The 15592-nt window shown below is 45.4% G+C and overlaps 1 protein-coding gene and 1 pseudogene across 4 annotated transcripts in view; both read left to right on the top strand.

Moving 5' to 3' along the window:
- LOC123522470 (zinc finger protein 343-like) overlaps nt 1-15592 on the top strand; it is a 96545-nt gene that overhangs the window by 62590 nt on the left and 18363 nt on the right. Inside the window, exons 4-5 of one of the 4 annotated variants that reach the window (XR_006680737.1) lie at nt 8728-9291; nt 10152-10545. The exons of 1 other annotated variant lie outside the window; for it this stretch is intronic. Coding sequence is in view for 2 of the 3 variants with exons in the window: in XM_045296900.1 (XP_045152835.1) it covers nt 8728-8834 (107 nt within the window). In the remaining variant the exon portion in view is untranslated. Of the gene's footprint in view, nt 1-8727; nt 9997-10151; nt 10546-15592 lie in introns of those variants that run through there. 2 more of the 4 variants (XM_045296901.1, XM_045296900.1) reach the window with 2 other exon arrangements.
- On the top strand, nt 11589-13130 carry LOC101660218 (annotated as a pseudogene).

The following is a 15592-nucleotide window of genomic DNA, read 5'->3' as shown; positions in this document are numbered from 1 at the left end:
GCTTTCTTCACCACATTTGCTTATACACCCGCTTTGTCTTCAGCGGTTGTGTTGGGAAGGTGAGTATTCTGGCTAAAGTTTCAACCACACTCCTTACACACGTGGCTTCTCCCCCGAATGTATCCTCTGATGTCTGTTGAGAGTTGACTTATGCCTAAAGTCTGACCCACATTCTTTACACATGTAAGGTTTCTCACCTGAGTGAGTCCTCTGATGTTTGATGCAATGTGAGTTCTGACGAAAGCCTTGACCACATTCCTTACACATGTAAGGCTTCACACCTGAGTGTGTCCTTTGGTGTTGGATAAGACAGTCCTTTTGTCTAAAGCCTTGGCCACACTCCTCACACACATGTGGCTTCTCCCCTGAGTGTGTCCTCTGATGTTTAATGAGACTTGAACTACATGAGAAGTTGTGTCCACATTCCTTACACCTGTAAGGTTTCTCACCCGAGTGTGTCCTCTGATGGGTGATGAGAGTTCCCTTTCGGCTAAAGCCTCGTCCACATTCCTCACACAAGTATGGTTTCTCACCTGAGTGGATCCTCTGATGGATGATGAAAGCTGACCTGCAGCTACAGCCTTGCCCACATTTGGTACACCTATAAGGTTTCTCACGTGCTTGTGTCCTCTGCTGCCTAAGAAGTGTTTTTTGGTTGTGGGGCTGGTAGCACTCACTCTATAAATGTGCTTTCTCCCAAAAGAAGTGCTTCTGGTTTGTGAAGTTTGATTTCAGGCCACAGTTTGGCTCATCTCTGTTGCTGACTGCTCCAAATCTTGAGGTTTTAAATTCCTTCACCCTTTTGTGTGTGTCCACAGGGCTATGCATTCTTTGGGCTGAGCCGGGCTCCATTCCTACCACTGGGTTGTCTTCTCTGGGACTTGCTGACCATCTCTGGGCTGGGCTGGAGAAAGCCCTTGAAGTCTTTCTCCCCGTTGTACTCCCACACGAGGGTTTGGAGACCTCTTCTCTGTCCCGCCCTTGTGTGTTGTCCCTCCTGCAGTTTTGAGCAGGATGCTGCCTCTGGGGCCCTGGGCTGGCAGCCCTTGGAAGGAAGTGATTCTCAGCACACAAATCTGGGAAGATCTGAAGCACATGTTGGCTGAGGAATTGGTGACAGGAGAAAGCCAGGAGGAACAGGGGGAGATTTCTGACTTTGGTTCTGTAGAAGAGAGAAATTTGTTAGAGCAGCTATGAGTGGGGATGCCTGGTTAGTGCGGCCGTCTCTAATTACAGACAGTATCTCACTGGTAGACATAAAGTCAGTAGGTTGGTAAAAGAAAGGTAGGAGAAAATACATGTGTGAAAATAGTGGAGGAGTATCTCTTGAAGCTACTCAATTTCTAGTGGATATGGTAAGCACCAGCCCAAAGCTGATTAACATGACATGGGGGTCAGACATACATCCACCCTCCATCTTTGTTTTCTTCCAATTCTGCTATCAGCCATCCACCGTTCTGCTTCTCTTCTAGAGGTTATAACTAGTTTTCATTTTAGTCACCACCTTGGCTGTAGGTATGAGCTGTCTCAGTGAGAAATCTTAGGACTGGAAATGAAGCACATTCTAGACCTCTGTCTGAAGGAGAGGAGGCTGAGGCAAGAAGAATGAGACTAACGTGAGACAGACAAGTGAGCTGGCTCTCTGGCTCACAGAGGAATCGGCCACGGTGGGACTATGCAAGTAGATCATGTGTAACACTAGTAGAGCCTGGCCACTTTTAGTTACATCCCCTGGCTATCAGGATGAGGCATCTTGTCGAGAAGAAGAGAAACCCAGGACTACTGGGAGTGCAGATCTCTGCCTGAAGTAGTATCAGAGGCTGAGACAAAGAGACCGGAGACTAACAGGAGCAGCAGACTGAGAGGCGGGCCCGTGGGCTGGTTCCTGGCCCTCCAGAGACGGAGTCCAAGGTTCCATGTGGCTAAGAAGTTGAGGACTAGAGGGAGACTTGGCTACTGGCCGAGCAGAGGTGTCACAGTGTACCGTTTTATGATCTTGACTTGTGGTAACCTATTAACTCCCTTAATAAAAACCAAACTCACTGCCATTGAGTCATGCCAACTCATAGCAACCCTACAGGATAGGGCAGTACAGTCCCTGTGAGTTTCTGAGCCTGTAACTGTTTACAGGAATGTGGGATTATAAAGAGACTTTTCCCCAGCTTTATCTCCCCCAAAGACATGGGGGGAAGTCAGATGCTTACAGACATCCTCCCTGAAGGCAATCAGTGACCAGACTAAGGTAGGCCCTGCTCTCTGTTGCTGGGGACCGTGGACTAAGGCTTGCAACCATTGCTTGGTTCCTGTAGGTGGGGTTTACACCCTACTGATAATGGTTCCTATGGAGATCCAGAGAACAGGTCAAACCAGCTCCATGACATCCAAAGTTAGGTTGCTATCCTGAATCTAGGATCCGCCCATCTTGTCACAGGCATACCCCCAATCCCTCCTCTTCCTATTGCGTGTATAGCCCTCGATTGTCCTCCTCTCATTGCTGTATAACGTATAGTGCAACCCCTTCCTGTGACATATGTCTTCACCTGTAATTAGTGGGCTTGCACTCCCCGCCAAACAGCATATATAGGCCTGGGTTAGCAATAAAGATATCTCTCTCTCTCTTTCTCTCTCTCTCTGCTCCTCCCTTGACCTCTCAGCTCCCTCTCCTCTCCTGTTCCCTTTCCCCTTGTCCTCCTTCCCTTCCCCCTCTCTCCATGTGGACCACCCAGTGGGGCTGACCTGAGCATTGCTACAATGAAATGTGTCTGACTCCATTATTTCAATCTCTCTATTCTGTCTCTCATGCTCTCTATGACTGTACTATAATCCTATAATCTTTACTTATTATCACTGTACAATTGTGCCTATCGAACCTGTGATTAGTGGTGGGGGGCTGGCACCCCCTCCCTCACCAACCACACAGGAATAGTTTCTTTTTTCCTCAAACTGGCTGGGGGTTTCAAACTATCAACCCAGGACATTTCAGGCCAACACATAGTATCCTTAATTGTGAGTATTGTCTGCGAGTTCTGCGGGGCCATTGCAACACATTATTGGGACCAGCATAGAAGTAGCGTGTCATGGGAGCAATGACTAGAGTCAGAATATGTAAAACAAGGTGGAAGGTGGAGTCATGTCTGAGGCCTGTCTCACAGCAGTAGGGAAGCCAGACACAGCCGTCTCATGCTGAGATTTTGAACAATCACAGCTTTTCCTTAAGGGTTTATCAATATCAACTCTCCACCTGAAAGGTTGTTACTCTCGAGTAACTAGAGTTCTAATTCCACCAGCACCCTAGGGCTTTGGTCAAATACTAGCTCCTTGCTGGCTTCAAATACCCAATTTTCAAACTTCAGTCAGCTACCCAGTCACACAATACCCTTTTCTCCTATCTATTATTACTAGATTCCACTTACAAGGGTTTTCACTAAAGGTGATAACACTTAGTATCTTTTAACATCCTATACTTTGATATCTGTATAAATAAGTTCATGAATTGATGTCTACCTGTTTTTATGGAAAGTTGGCCCAGTGAAGTCATGGATTTCTCATGATTACATTGCCTGTTGGGTTCTGAATGCTATTCTGGCACATACCCAGTGCTCTGGAGTCCATTCTAATTCAAAAAGACCCTACAGAGAACTTGCTTGGCAATTTATAGGAGTAGGAAGCCTGAACTTTCTCCCTAGTAGTAGCTGGTAGGTTTGAACTGCCTACCTTGTGATATAATGCTTGCTGACAGTAAGGCTACTGTCAAGGAGTCAGTTAGACACTCCAAGTGTTCCGGGTAGAACTATTCTACAGGGCTTCTTTTTTGTTTGTAATTTACTTATTTTATGTGGTTATGCCTTGGGCATAACCCACTGAACTTCAAGGTCAGTAGTTTAAAATCACCAGCCAGCTCCTTGGGAGAAATACAAGGCTTTCTATTCCTGTAAAGAATTACAGTCTTGGAAACCAACAAGGGCAGTTCTACCCTGACCTACAGAATTGACTCAATGGCAGTGAGATAGGATGTTATTGGTTGTAACCTTTGCAGCAGATTGCCAGGCCTTTGTTCTTTAGTGCCTCCTTGAACCACCAACTTTCAGAGTAGTTTAGCACAAACTGTATGGCACAGAGAAAACCAAAAAGATCTGTTCCTGTCCTGTAGATTCCGACTTATACCAACTCCATCGAAGATATACAGACCCATGGGATTCCCAAGGGTAGCAATCTTTTGAAAGAACATTCTGTCCCTTGGAGAGGCTGGTGAGTTCACACCAGCAAGTTTTCAGTTAACATCCAAGTGCTTATTAACCACTGGCACCACTAGGCCTCCTTTGGATCATACAATCACCAAAAAGCAAATTCAGTGCCATCAAATCAGTTGACCACAGCCATTGTATAGCAGAGGGCAGAACTGCCCATGAGTTTCTGAGGCTGTCAATCTGGATGTGTGCAAAAATCTTATCTTTCTCCCTTATAATAGAAGTGGGTGGGAACCATCTACCTTTTACTTAGTAGCTCTCAATACATAAGACGCACTGGGCTCCTCTTTTGGCACATAGTTGGTGGTCAATAAATAAAGAGAATAGAGCACATCCTCACCCACAGAGAGCAGATTCCTGTAACTCTCCAGCATCACGTCTCGGTACAGGTTCTTCTGCTCAGAGCTCAGTGTCTTCCATTCTGCCTCCGTGAGGACCACAGCGACATCCTCCAATGTAACTGGCTCCTAGAATAAGCAAGACATCAATGCAGTGGATTCCCTCAGTGCTTACAAGGAGCATTTAACAAGCAATCTTACAGAGCCTGCATTTGAGGAAGCTCGTTTAATTCACTCCAGAGACACAGTTCTTGTCGCGAGTTCTTTGGTCATGACTGTATATCTGGATTTACAAGGAACCAAATGGGATGCCAAGGAGAGGCACCATGGGAGACCAAAAACCGTATCCTTAATGTTTTATTTTTTTTAAATCATTTTATTGGTAGCTAATACAAATATTATATCATTTCATAATTCAATCACATCAATCAGTATTATACAATTGTCACCAGTTTCAAAACATTCTCTTCCTTCTTGAACTCCTTGATATCAGCTCCCTTTACCACCTCCCTCCCCACTGTAACCTCAGGAACCCTATACCCTAAACCAAAAAAACATGTAAAAACATTTCAAGAGGGCTACCCACAATGACAAAATACATCAGTGATAAACCCCAATGTGAAAAAAACCAAAGAAACAGAAAATGTTGGAAACCAGATCAGGCCTGCCCAAGGTGTATTAGAGGGGGGATCAAGTGACAAGGTTTTAACCATTCAAGTCAGGTTTCTCATTTTGATGTGCTACAGTCATCTCCATAACGCACTCTGTTTGGTAACCAGTGTATTCCATCCCTCCATGATGGATAAAAGGGAAATCACGGGAGGCTGATTTCCTCTGTAGATCTCACAAATGTATCTTGGGCTTCCACTGTCATCCAGAGCCTTCTGCAAACTAGAATCTCACAATGTAGGCTCTGATGCTATTCCCTCCTTGAGGCTTAATGCTTTATGATCCTGACTTGTAATCTGTTAGGTTCCTTAATAAGCCCCATAATTGTATTGTGGGTGAGTTCTACATGGGTACTGTAATGGATTATTAAACTCAGCAGAGAAGTAGAATGCCATGGGAGAACAGTTGGCTTCAGAACAGGGTTAAGGTCAATGGAGCGTAGAACATGTCTGACCTCTGCCTTGTGGAACTTAGTCCTGCATTGTTTAGAGTTGGATTCTCCTTCTCCCTACTAAATCCAGGGAGGTCAGATGTAGCTTCCATGAATTTCCCAGGGGCTACCTAGTTTGAGGCTGACAATTTGAAGTAAAAGGAATACTCAAAATTTGTAGCTAGCAAATGTGGAGAAGAAAGCTGATGGTGCCCAGCTATCAAAAAGTATAGCTTCTGGGGTCTTAAAGGCTTGAAGATAAACAAGCAGCCATCTAGCTCAGAAGCAACAAAGCCCAATGTAAGAAGCACACCAGTCTGTGTGATCATGAGGTGTCGATGGGATTAGGTATCAGGCATCTAACACCCAGAGCAAAATCATATCAATGTGACTTGGGGGTGGGGGTGGGGAGAGGTGACCCAAAGCATATCTGTAGACAATTGGATATCCCCTGTCAGAAGGGTCACAAGGAAGAGACAAGCAAGTCAGGGTGCAGTATAGCACTGATGAATAATACAACTTTCCTCTAGTTCTTTAATGCTTCCTCCTCCCCACTGTCAAGACCCCAGTTTTACCTTACAAATCTGACTAGGGCAAAACATGTACACTGGTACAGATAAGAGCCCACAACACAGGGAATCCAGGACAGATAACCCCTCAGGACCAACAATGAGAATAGAGATACCAGGAGAATAAGGGGAAGGTGGGGAGTAAGGGGAAATCAATCACAAGAATCAACATATAACCCCCTCCCTCCCAGGGCGACGAACAACAGAAAAGTGGGTGAAGGGAGACAGAAGACGATGTAATATATGAAAATAATAATCCAATTTATCAAGGGTTCGTGAGGGAAGAAGGGTGGGGGAGGGAAGGAATAAAATGTGGAGCTGATATCAAGGGCTCAAGTAGAAAGAAAATGCTTTGAAAATGATGATGGCAACATACGTACAAATGTGCTTGACACATGGATGAATGTATGGATTTTGATGAGAGCTGTAAGAGCCCCCAATAAAATAAATTTTTAAAAATTGTAGCTAGCAGACAAGTTAGAGTTGGTATCATCTCAAACTTGCACCTAGAATTTGTACACTTGGCAGCTGAAAGATAGTACCTTTAAACTGTGGCCCAGTTTCAGGTGTCTAGGATCAGAGAAATTGGTGATGTGCTGGCAGCTGGTGCCAGAATATAATATTCCTGGAAATAAGACTGTCTATTATGGAAGCCTGAAATGATGGTACTTGAAACTTATTGTCACTATTTCCTCTATTATGCTGTTTAAAAAGATCAATAATTTAAAAGCAAAACATGCACAGTATATAAGGTGTCATCATTGATGCTGTCATCGTTAGGTGCCATCTCGTTGGTTCCATTCCACAGAAACCCAATGCACAGTAGGATGAAACACTGCACAGTCCTGTGCCATCCTCACAATTGTTCCTGTGCTTAAGCCCACTATCGTAGCTACTGTGTCAAACCACCTCATCGCGGGCCTGCCTCTTTACTTTACCAGGCATGATGTTCTCCACACACGGGTCTGTCCTGACAATACGTCCAAAGTATGTAAGACAAAGCCTTACCATCTTTGCCCCTCAGGAGTAATCTGGCTGTATTTCTTCCAAGACTGGTAGGTTTGTCCTTTAGCACATCAATATCCTGTAGTACCACAATTCAAATGCATGGATTCTTCTTGGGTCCTCCATATTCAATGTACACCTTTCATATGCATGAGGCAACTGAAAATACCATGATATAGGTCAGGCACACCTTAGTCCTCAAAGGAACATCTTTGCTTTTCAATACTCTTGACATCTTTCATAGCAGATGTACCCAATGAAACATGATCTCTTGATTGTTGCATCCACAAGCATGGATTGTGGATTCAAGCAAGACAAAATCCTTGACAACTTCAACCTTTTCTCCATTTATCATGATGTTACCAATTGGTTATGAGGCTTCTGGTCTTCTTCACATTGAGTCTTAATTCATACTCAAGGCTGCCATCCTTCATCTTTATCCTCAAGTGTTTTAAGTCCTTACTTTCTGCAAGCAAGGTTGTGTCATCTGCATATAGAAGGCTGCAAATAAGCCTTCCTCCAATCCTGATGCCACATTCTTCTTCATATAAGTCCGTTCTGATTTGCTCAGCATACAGATCAAGTAAGTATGATGTGCGGATACAACTCTGACACACACCTTTCGTGATTTTAAACCATGCAGAATTCCTGTTTTGTTCACACAACTGCCTCTTGATCCATGTACAAGTTCCTCAGGAGTCCAATGAAGTGTTTTGGAATTTCTACTCTTCTCAACGTTATCCATAATTTGTCATGATCTACAGAAATGCCTTGGCATAATCAATAAAACACAAGTAAACATTTATTATTCTCTGTTTTCAACCAAGATCCATCTGACATCAGCAATGATACCCTTTCTTCCATGACCTCTTCTGAATTGGGTCTGAACCTCTAGCAGCTACCTGCCAATGTCCTGCTGTAACTGTTGTGGAATGATCTTCAGCAAAATTTTACTTACATGAGGTTATCAATGATATTGTTCTAGAGTTTGTTCATTCTTCAGAATGATCACAAACACTGATCTCTTCTAGTCAACTGGTCAAGTAGCTGTCTTCCAAATTTCCTGGCACAGCTTAGTAAGTGCTTCCAGTGCTTCAGCAGTTTGTTGATACGTTCAGCATATCTTAAACTGAAAAAATTTAAGAAAAAAATCAAGCCTCAAGTTGCAATATTGAAAGATTCTATGGGCAAAATATTGAATGATACAGGAAGGATCAAAATAAGATGGAAAGAATAGTCACTGTACCCAATAAGACTATTTGACATTACACCATATTAGGAAGTAGCATATGAGCAAGAACCAATGGTGCTGAAGGAAGAAATTCAAGCTGCACAGAAAGCATAAACCACAAAAACAAGGCTCCAGGAATTGACTGAATCCACTGAAATGCCATCATTAGATATTATTTATGTGGATGTGTAGAGTAATTTAGAAGTACATTCTAAAATGTAAATAATCTGTTTTCCAGAAAACGCTCTGGGAAATGATCCAGCAGTTCAGAAAATTGAGGTGATTCAACTCACCAGTATTTGGAGCTTCCTCTGCTTTTTCTCTTGGGGCCAGTCAGTACCATGAGAAGACAACCCTAAAGGAAGAAAGAGAAGCCGTGAGAAAGAACCCTTCCTATGCTCCCTGAGTAGCTCTTTTCATCATGGAAGGAAGGAGGGAGGCACTGCACTCAGCGCTGACCACTAAAGGAGTGTCACCTGAACCTAGAGCCGAGGTCTCCTCTTCACTGCTCCAGACTCGTAACAACGAGTTTCTTCACAGTGTCCATATCTTCTCTGTTCTTTGTAGACAGAAGTCGGTGTAATGACTGCTCTGGAATTCTTCCCCAGGGCAAATGGATATGGTTTCGGTTAGAGATGGATCTCTGCTACCTGGGAGGTGATGTCCTCAATCCTCACTCAGGAAAGCCCCGCTTGCATCCTGGGCCTGTGGCCTGGAAAAGTAGTGTGATTCTGCTGGTTCCTCGATGGTGTCCTCTACAGCAGGATCCTTCCTCTCACCTCCTTTCAATCAACACTCACAGGTGCCAGTACACTAGGCTTCTCTGTCTTCATAAATTCCTGATTTAGAAGCTCTCACGTCTGTCTGACATTCCCCCTTTCTCTTTAATATTTACTGTGCCCCCTTTGCCCAACAGCTTAGATTTAAGTAGTGAGGTGAACGGACAGAGCAGGTCCATTTTCAGCAGACTGGACATACTGTGTGACCATTGTGAACCTTTACAAAGTGAGTGATGGGGACTGTAACCTGATGCTAATCAGTTCCTGTCACCCAGCCCCATGAAAGGGCCGACATAGGTGGTTTGTAATCAGAAGCCAGGATAGTGGCCACATAAAGTCAGAGGCAAACATAGTGCCAAAAAGACCAGATGTACATCACCCTCATGTTTGCCATCCCCTATTGGGACTCGTAGAATGGGACTGGATAAGTTGCCTGTCCCCTGAAACTCCAGGGCAGGTGCAGGGTAGGAGCTCCTTCTGTGACCCAATATGTTGCCTTCTGTTGGCCCCTGAATCCATAAGAACTTCTGGATCAGGTGCCTTATCCCCAAAATCTTGTAGCACAGCAAAGGGCAATGACCTGTACCAAATGTCTGGCCACCCACAATTCCCTCTTTGCATGCTGTCCTAACACACTCCTCCCAACCTAGTTTTTACTTTCCATTTTCTTCCCTTCTCCCGTTCTCTTTCCTTTTTTTCTAACCTGTTGAGTCCATTTTGCTTTTACATTCTCTTTTTCTGTTCTTTTTAACTCTATTTTATTTGTCTTTTCTTTTTCCCTTTTCACATTTTTTTTCTTATTTATTACCCCAGGGTGGTTTTCCTCCCTTTATTATTTTCTTATTTGCTCTTCTTTGCTATTTTTCCCTTCTTGTCACACCAGGCAGAAGAAAGCAACCCTGATCACAGTTCCCTGACACACTAGTACCTCCTGCAGCTGCTGTAAGGCCAAATTGCCTCCATGGCAGGCTCCGCAACCTCGGGTGGGCCTTGGTTTTATTTCTAGCAGCACAGAGCTGGAAGATCCTGGAGACTGAGGCTAGCCAACCCGGGACGACACGGCGGGCCAACCGCCAATGAGAAGATGGCACAGCCAGCGCGGGCACAACACAAAGGACCACAGACAAGCCAATCAGCAGGAAGCAGGAGGGATGGACTAAGGGTGCCCCGGTTATGTAGACCCTGTGTATATAAGTGACGACCTTTTCTTTGTTTGGGCTCTTGTCCAAGACGGTGCGCACGGTTGAGTACCTGAGGACTTGAGCCCTGGCTTAAGCTAGTACAATAAAACCTCTCTTGTTATTGCAGCCTTGTGTCTGATCTCCTTCCACTGTTGGGGTAAACGCTCCCGGTCCCCCTGAACTGCCACCTTGCTGGGATTGTAAAATAGTACAAACACTGTGGCAAACAGCATGACACTTCCTAAATGATCCAGCCATCCCATTACTTAGTATGTATCCCTGAGAAATAAGAAATGCAGTGTGAAGAGACATATGCTCACTTATGTTCATGATGACACTAGTCACAATAGCAAAAATATGGAAATAATCTTAATGTCTGTCCATGGAAAAAGGGACAAACTATAGTGTACACACAGTAGAATACCAGGCCATGTCCAAAAATAACTGTGGCTCTGTGGACAACTCGTAACATGAAGGAACCTGAAGGTCATCACACTAAGTCAATCACTATATAGGGGAAAAGAAAGAAAAACAGTAGCAGAATGTGGGTACTGATGAAGACACAAATCTTCCCCCTAGTCATTTCACAATCATAACTACTACTTCTCTAACATGGTATTTTGATTTTTATATTGGATGAGGGGGGGAATCAGATCTCACAGTGTTGGTAACTTACAACTGCCCCATAAATTACAGCAGTGATTAGTTTTGTTTTCACAGCCAGCTGCTAGAGTCCTGGGAATTAGCTATCAGGGTGAAACGCTCCTGGGGGCAAGAATGGAGGTAATCTGCATGAGAGGCCTGGTCTGGGTAAGATTCCCAGTAAAGACCTGTAAAGACCTTGAAACAGTCCTGTAATGTAGGCCTACAGGTTCCCCATCGTGATATTACAGAGTACAAGTGTCAAGGGAGGCAAAGGGAATGTGCTCACCCTTTCGAGCACAGAAGACGCTGTAGGTACGTAAAGGCGAAGTGGCTCCCTCCCAGAATGGCCTTTCAGCAGTCAGCTCTCCTCGCGTCCACAGAGTCCACTCAGGATAGGTCACAATGTGAGGTGGACCTAAGATTAAAAATGGTAGGAACCGCTTTTTCACAACGGGTTTGCCGCCAGAATACAGGTGTCGGTGAAAACCATTGCAAAAACCTAAGCCAAAATGGGAAAGGAGAAGACCTATATCAACATTGTCGTCATTGGACACGTCGATTCTGGCAAGTCCACCACACCTGGTCACCTGATCTACAAATGGGGTGGGATCGACAAGAGAACCATCGAAAAATCCGAGAAGGAAGCTGCTGAGATGGGGAAGGACCCCTTCAAGTCTGCCTGGGTCTTGGATACGCTGAAAGCTGAACGGGAACGTGGCATCACCACTGATATTTCCCTGTGGAAATTTGAGACTAGCAAGTACTATGTGACCATCATCGATGCCCCCGGACACAGAGACTTCGTTAAAAACATGATGACAGGAACATCACGGGCCGACTGTGCTGTCCTCCTCGTTGCTGCTGGCGTGGGTGAATTTGAAGCTGGTCTCTCCAAGAACGGGCAGAGCCATGAGCACGCCCTTCTGGCTTACACACTGGGTGTGATACAGCTCATTGTTGGTGTTAACAAAATGGATTCTACTGAGCCACCCTACAGCCAGAATAGATACGAGGAAATTGTTAAGGAAGTCAGCACCTACATTAAGAAAATTGGCTACAACCCTGACACAGTAGCATTTGTGCCAATTTCTGGTTGGAATGGTGACAACATGCTGGAACCAAGTGCTAATATTCCTTGGCTCAAGGGGTGGAAGGTGACCCGTAAGGATGGCAATGCCAGTGGGACCACACTACTTGAAGCTCTGGATTGCATCCTGCCACCAACCCACCCGACTGACAAGCCCCCTGCGCCTCCCTCTCCAGGACGTCTACAAGATTGGTGGTATCGGACTGTCCCTGCGGGCAGAATGAAAACTGGGGTTCTGAAACCTGGTGTGGTGGTCACCTTTGCTCCGGTCAACGTTACCACTGAAGTGAAGTCTGCTGAAATGCACCACCAAGCTTTGAGTGAAGCTCTGCCTGGGGACAATGTCGGCTTCAATGTCAAGAATGTCTCTGTCAAAGATGTTCGCCCTGGCAATGTAGCTGGTGACAGCAAAAATGACCCACCAATGGAAGCAGCTGGCTTCACCGCTCAGGTGATCATCCTGAACCATCCAGGCCAAATCAGTGCTGGAAACGCACCTGTGCTGGCTTGCACACTGCCCACATTGCTTGCAAGTTTGCTGAGCTCAAAGAGATGATTGATTGCCGTTCTGGCAAGAAGTTGGAAGATGGCCCAAATTCTTGAAGTCTGGTGATGCTGCCATGGTGGACATGGTACCTGGAAGCCCACGTGTGTGGAGAGCTTCTCTGACATCCTCCTCTGGTCGCTTTGCTGTCCGAGACATGAGACAGGCCGTTGCTGTGGGCGTCATCAAGGCTGTGGACACAAAGGCTGCTGGAGCTGGCAAGGTCACCCAGTCTGCCCAGAGGCTCAGAAGGCTAAATGAATATTACCCATCACACCTGCCACTCCAGTCTTAATCAGGGGAGGACGAACGGTCTCAGCGCTGTTTGTCTCAATTGGCCATTTAAGTTTCATAGTAAAAGACTGGTTGATGATAACAATGCATCGTAAAACTTTCAGAAGGAAAGGAATGTTTGTGGACCATGTTTCTTTTTTGTGTGGCAGTTTTAAGTTATTAGTTTTTAAAATCAGTACTTTTTAAAAGGAAAGCAACTTGACCAAAAATTTGTCACAGGATTTTGAGACCCATTAAAACAAAGTTTAATGAGAAAAAAAAAAGGTAGGAACCTTCCCACTCAGTCTCTCTGTCCCTAGATTTTAAGCTAGAGATGCTTCACTTTCAAACGAGAGGGCTTCCTCTTCTTAAAAAAAAACCAAAACCCTCAGATCTGTCAAAAGAAGAATGTGGGCCAGTTGTGACTTACCTGATATAGAGAAGGGAATGCATCTTTCTGATGCTTTAACCTGTTTTAGAGCTTAAATTCTGAGCAACAGGTATACAAAATGTGTTTGTCTCTATATTATTTGTTCTGCGTTTTACTGTCTGTCTTGTGGTTATCAGTTTTCCTCTTACAAGCATGGGATCAACCTAAGGAAAACATCAGTCCACCCTGCTGATCTCATGCTGGCCCACTGGCCTCTGTGGAAGAGGGGAGCTGCCTCGTATGGGGAGACAATCAATCGTAGTACCTTGCAGACCCTCTGTTCCTAGGACTGGCCACAGTTTGACCTTGGGTGGCTTCTAAAGGCACTTTCATTCTTTCACTTCGTTACCCTATCCGAGCTCTCCTTTTAGGTAAGTTCATGGAAAAGCTGGCCCTGCAGCTGCCTAGATCACCCTTAGGATTGATACTGTGGAGTCCACACCTCCCTGGGTAAAAACCCTTCCCCAAGTCCTTGTGACCTCTGTCCCCTGTACCCGGACATGGGTATCTGCCTGGGAGAAACCTGTCCCTGTCGTACAAGAGTCCAGCCCGGAAGACTTTCCACCCCCTTATCCTATCCCGGACAGACCGCCCGCTTTCAAGACCCACAGGGACCCAGGCTGTCTCCATCCAACCCTGACCCTAAAACTCAAACTTTTTCCCCATCCCATACCCGAGATGGAGCTCGTTGTAATCCCAGTCCCCCAACCGCACCTATTTTACCTGTACGTGAGATAGGACCACCTCCAGGAGCCTAGCCAAGATGCCCTTTCATGATTTATGCTCCTTTTTCTACCTCTGACCTTATAATTGGAAACAACAGAATCCACTTTTTTCTACTGACCCACAGGGCTTGATTTCACTTTAAGAATCCATCTTTTCTACTTATCAGCCCACATGGGATGACTGTCAGCAACTGCTTCAGAGTTTTTACAGTCGAAGAATGAGATCAAATACACAAGGAGAGCCTGAAGCAAGTCCTGGGGGCGGATGGATGGCCCGGACCCCCAGGAATTGGAAATGGTGTTCCCTTTGTGTAGCCCTGCCTGGGACCTGAGCTGCCCTGAAGGTAGGGAAAACCCCCTCTTCTACCACCAGACTCAGATGCGTGGTCTCCGGGAGGCTGCACGCCGTCCTATCAATTTGTCCAAAGTTACTAGTGTGATTCAGGGCAAGGAAGAGAGCCCGGCCACCTATTTAGAAAGGTTGTTTGAGGCCTACCAGCTAAATACCCCAATAGACCCAGGAGCACCAGACAACCAAAAAGCTGGTATCCGAGCTTTTGTGACCCAGGCTGCCCCAGGCATCTGGAAAAAGCTTCAACAACTAGAAAGATTTGCAGACGAAAATATTAGTGAGTTATTTGAAATGGCAGAAAAGACATAACAGTAGGGATCCGTGGAAGGAGAGGCCGGTTAAAGCAATGGCCAGAGTCCTCACCCAGGCAGCAGGAGGCCCAGGATCTCAGCTGGGACCAAACAAAAGGCAGAAATCAATATGCCTATTGCAAGGAAGAGGGACGCTGGGAATCTAACTGCCCTAAACAGCCTCAGCGGGAGAGGTCGACCTGACAGGACAGAAACCGCCCTCTATTCCAGTCTTAGAGCTGGAATGAGGAGGTGGGGCACTGCTGTTCCCCGGGAGCCCATGATAACCTTGAAAGTAGGGGAAAAGACGGTTACTTTTCTTGTGGATACAGGAGCAACTCATTCGGTTTATAAAGAAGCAGCAGGCCCCATCAGCAAAAAGAAAATCACCATTCAAGGGGCCACAGGCAAATTGGAAGCTGTCTCCTGGACTACTGGGAGGAAATTTCCCATTGTGTGGCTTCACTAGCTCAATACCCTGAGTTGCTGAACCCGCCCGCAAGCTTCTCAATAGAGCCTGATTCTAAAACCTCGTTAATTGGGTCTTTGGTTCTGTTTCACGCCCAAATAAACTTAATAGATCCTAAACCTCATTTTGTAGGAATAGCTACTAACCCTACTGAACAGCAAGCAGCCCGTTAAGCCTGCAAAGTCTGAGTCTTTAGAAACAGTCTAACCGATTACAAGAATCTACATGTGACCTTCTCCCTGGGGGACGGACAACAGAAAAGTGGGTGAAGGGAGACGTCGGACAGGGCAAGATATAACAAAATAATAATTTATAAACTATCAAGGGT

This window comes from Echinops telfairi, unplaced genomic scaffold (genome assembly GCF_000313985.2).
Source record: "Echinops telfairi isolate 266 unplaced genomic scaffold, ASM31398v2 ScPeMD7_7413;HRSCAF=8451, whole genome shotgun sequence".
In the NCBI taxonomy this organism is placed as follows: domain Eukaryota; kingdom Metazoa; phylum Chordata; class Mammalia; order Afrosoricida; family Tenrecidae; genus Echinops; species Echinops telfairi.
This window is presented reverse-complemented; position numbering and strand designations above follow the sequence as displayed.